The sequence below is a fragment of the Chlorella variabilis genome (genome assembly GCF_000147415.1).
Source record: "Chlorella variabilis unplaced genomic scaffold CHLNCscaffold_33, whole genome shotgun sequence".
Classification (NCBI taxonomy): domain Eukaryota; kingdom Viridiplantae; phylum Chlorophyta; class Trebouxiophyceae; order Chlorellales; family Chlorellaceae; genus Chlorella; species Chlorella variabilis.
Window position 1 is genome coordinate 399332 of NW_005435055.1, and position 1655 is coordinate 400986.

The 1655-nt window shown below is 61.9% G+C and overlaps 1 protein-coding gene across 1 annotated transcript; it reads right to left on the reverse strand.

Annotated features, from left to right (window-relative positions):
- Window positions 1–1405: 1405 nt before the first annotated feature.
- CHLNCDRAFT_15240 (hypothetical protein) lies at window positions 1406–1627 on the reverse strand (the record flags this gene model as incomplete). The annotated part of the gene is made up of 1 exon (XM_005843240.1): window positions 1406–1627. A coding segment is annotated over one exon (222 nt), but the record flags the coding sequence as incomplete, so codon positions are not given.
- Between the last annotated feature and the right edge of the window lie 28 nt (window positions 1628–1655).

Consider the following 1655-nt stretch of genomic DNA (forward strand, 5'->3'; position numbering starts at 1 on the left):
GGATCGCCTCTGCGTGTGTGAGAGAATCGCATGCAGGCGCCGCCCCCACCCCCACCCCCACCCCCCACACACACTCGTCCCCGGCACAAAGTCACCGCCACAGACGCCTGGCTCGGGCAGCATCTCTCTGCCGCTGCGCGGCACGGCAGAGAGCCGACCTGCCTGCGGTGGCAGCCTCAGAAACCTGGAACCCTGTCAATTCATTGTGGCGCCCTTTTGCACCCCCTCAAACCAAACCTCTTCTGCACTCCTCCTGCATCTGATGTGGCGTGCTACGTGCACCACTGCCCTCAGACCTCCAGCGGCGGTGCCCTTCAGACATCGGATGTCGTCGACTTGAAATCCCTTCAAGCGCATTTCATGCATTTCATTGGCCCTGCACATCCACCCCTCCCAAACCAGCACCATTTCGTTTCGGCAATAAGCATGCTGCGCATGCTCTGACACCTCAGCGCCACCTCGTCCCGACCCATATTCACACTGCCCCCTGCATTCGTTTCAGCCACTCCTTTAATCAGAGGATTCCTCTTGCATGATGTAACTGTGTTAGCGTTAACTGTTTTAGCTGGAGCAGCATGGATGGGGAATGGCCGGGGAGATGCACGTCCAAATAGAAAGCAGGAACGTACACTTAACACAGCCAAAACAGGAACAAAACGCACACACAAACAAGAGGGCAAGGACAGCCAAAACAGCAGCTGGAAACAACTTTGAAAGAATTCGAGCCATTAAATTAAAATGACGGCAATGAGGCAGGCGTTGGTGAAGAGGGTTGGAAAAGAGGATGCCAGGCAAGCAAGCTGCCCAGCCGTGCCGTCAGTTGTTGTTTGAAGTGCTATCTTATGGGAGTTTTTTCGATGTTGACCAGCAGAGTTTCTGCAGAAGCATAGGGCGGGGCACACACGCAGGGTGGGTGGAACGGGGAGGGCCCACCGCGAGCACCAACAAACACCGGCCAGCTGCCGCTAGCCTGCTCCGCCAGCCAGCTCAGCACGCCCGCCCAGCAGCAGCACCGCCCACCTGTCCTGTAAGGCGCCCAGTCCACTGGCCGGAGGGGCACTTGGTGCACGCCGTCCTGCCGGGCACGTCTGTGTACGACTGCGGCGTCGAGAGGGGAGCGGAGCAGCAGTGATGGGCGGCAGCACAGGCGGGGCGCCGGCCGGGCCAGCACCAGCAGCGCAGCAGCGGAGCCGGCCGCAGGTGGCATGCCGCCCGGCGGCTGCTTGCTGCTGCCCACCAATCACTTCTGTCTATCTTCTACACGCCCCTTTACACACACACGCAGCCCACTCACGTTGATGGAGCACTTGAAGCAGTCGTTGGGCGAGATGGAGGAGGCCTTGGTGCCAAACTTGCCGGCCGGGCAGGGGGTGGCCGCCGACATCTTGGCCTGCCCGCAGTAGCTGCCGGCGGGGCAGGGCCTGCAGGCGCGCTGCCCCTCCTTGTCCTGGTATGTCCCCTTGGCGCACTCCTTGCAGAAGGGCTGCCGTGCGTCCGCGTAGAAGCCGGGGGCACATTTCTTGGCGGCCACCGAGCCGGCGGGGCACTGGTGGCCGGGCGGGCACGGCTTGCAGCTGTCCTGGCCCTCCTCGTCCTGGTAGGTGCCACCCTCGCAGGGGATGAAGCCGTCGTTACCCAGCCCAGGGGCGTAGTGC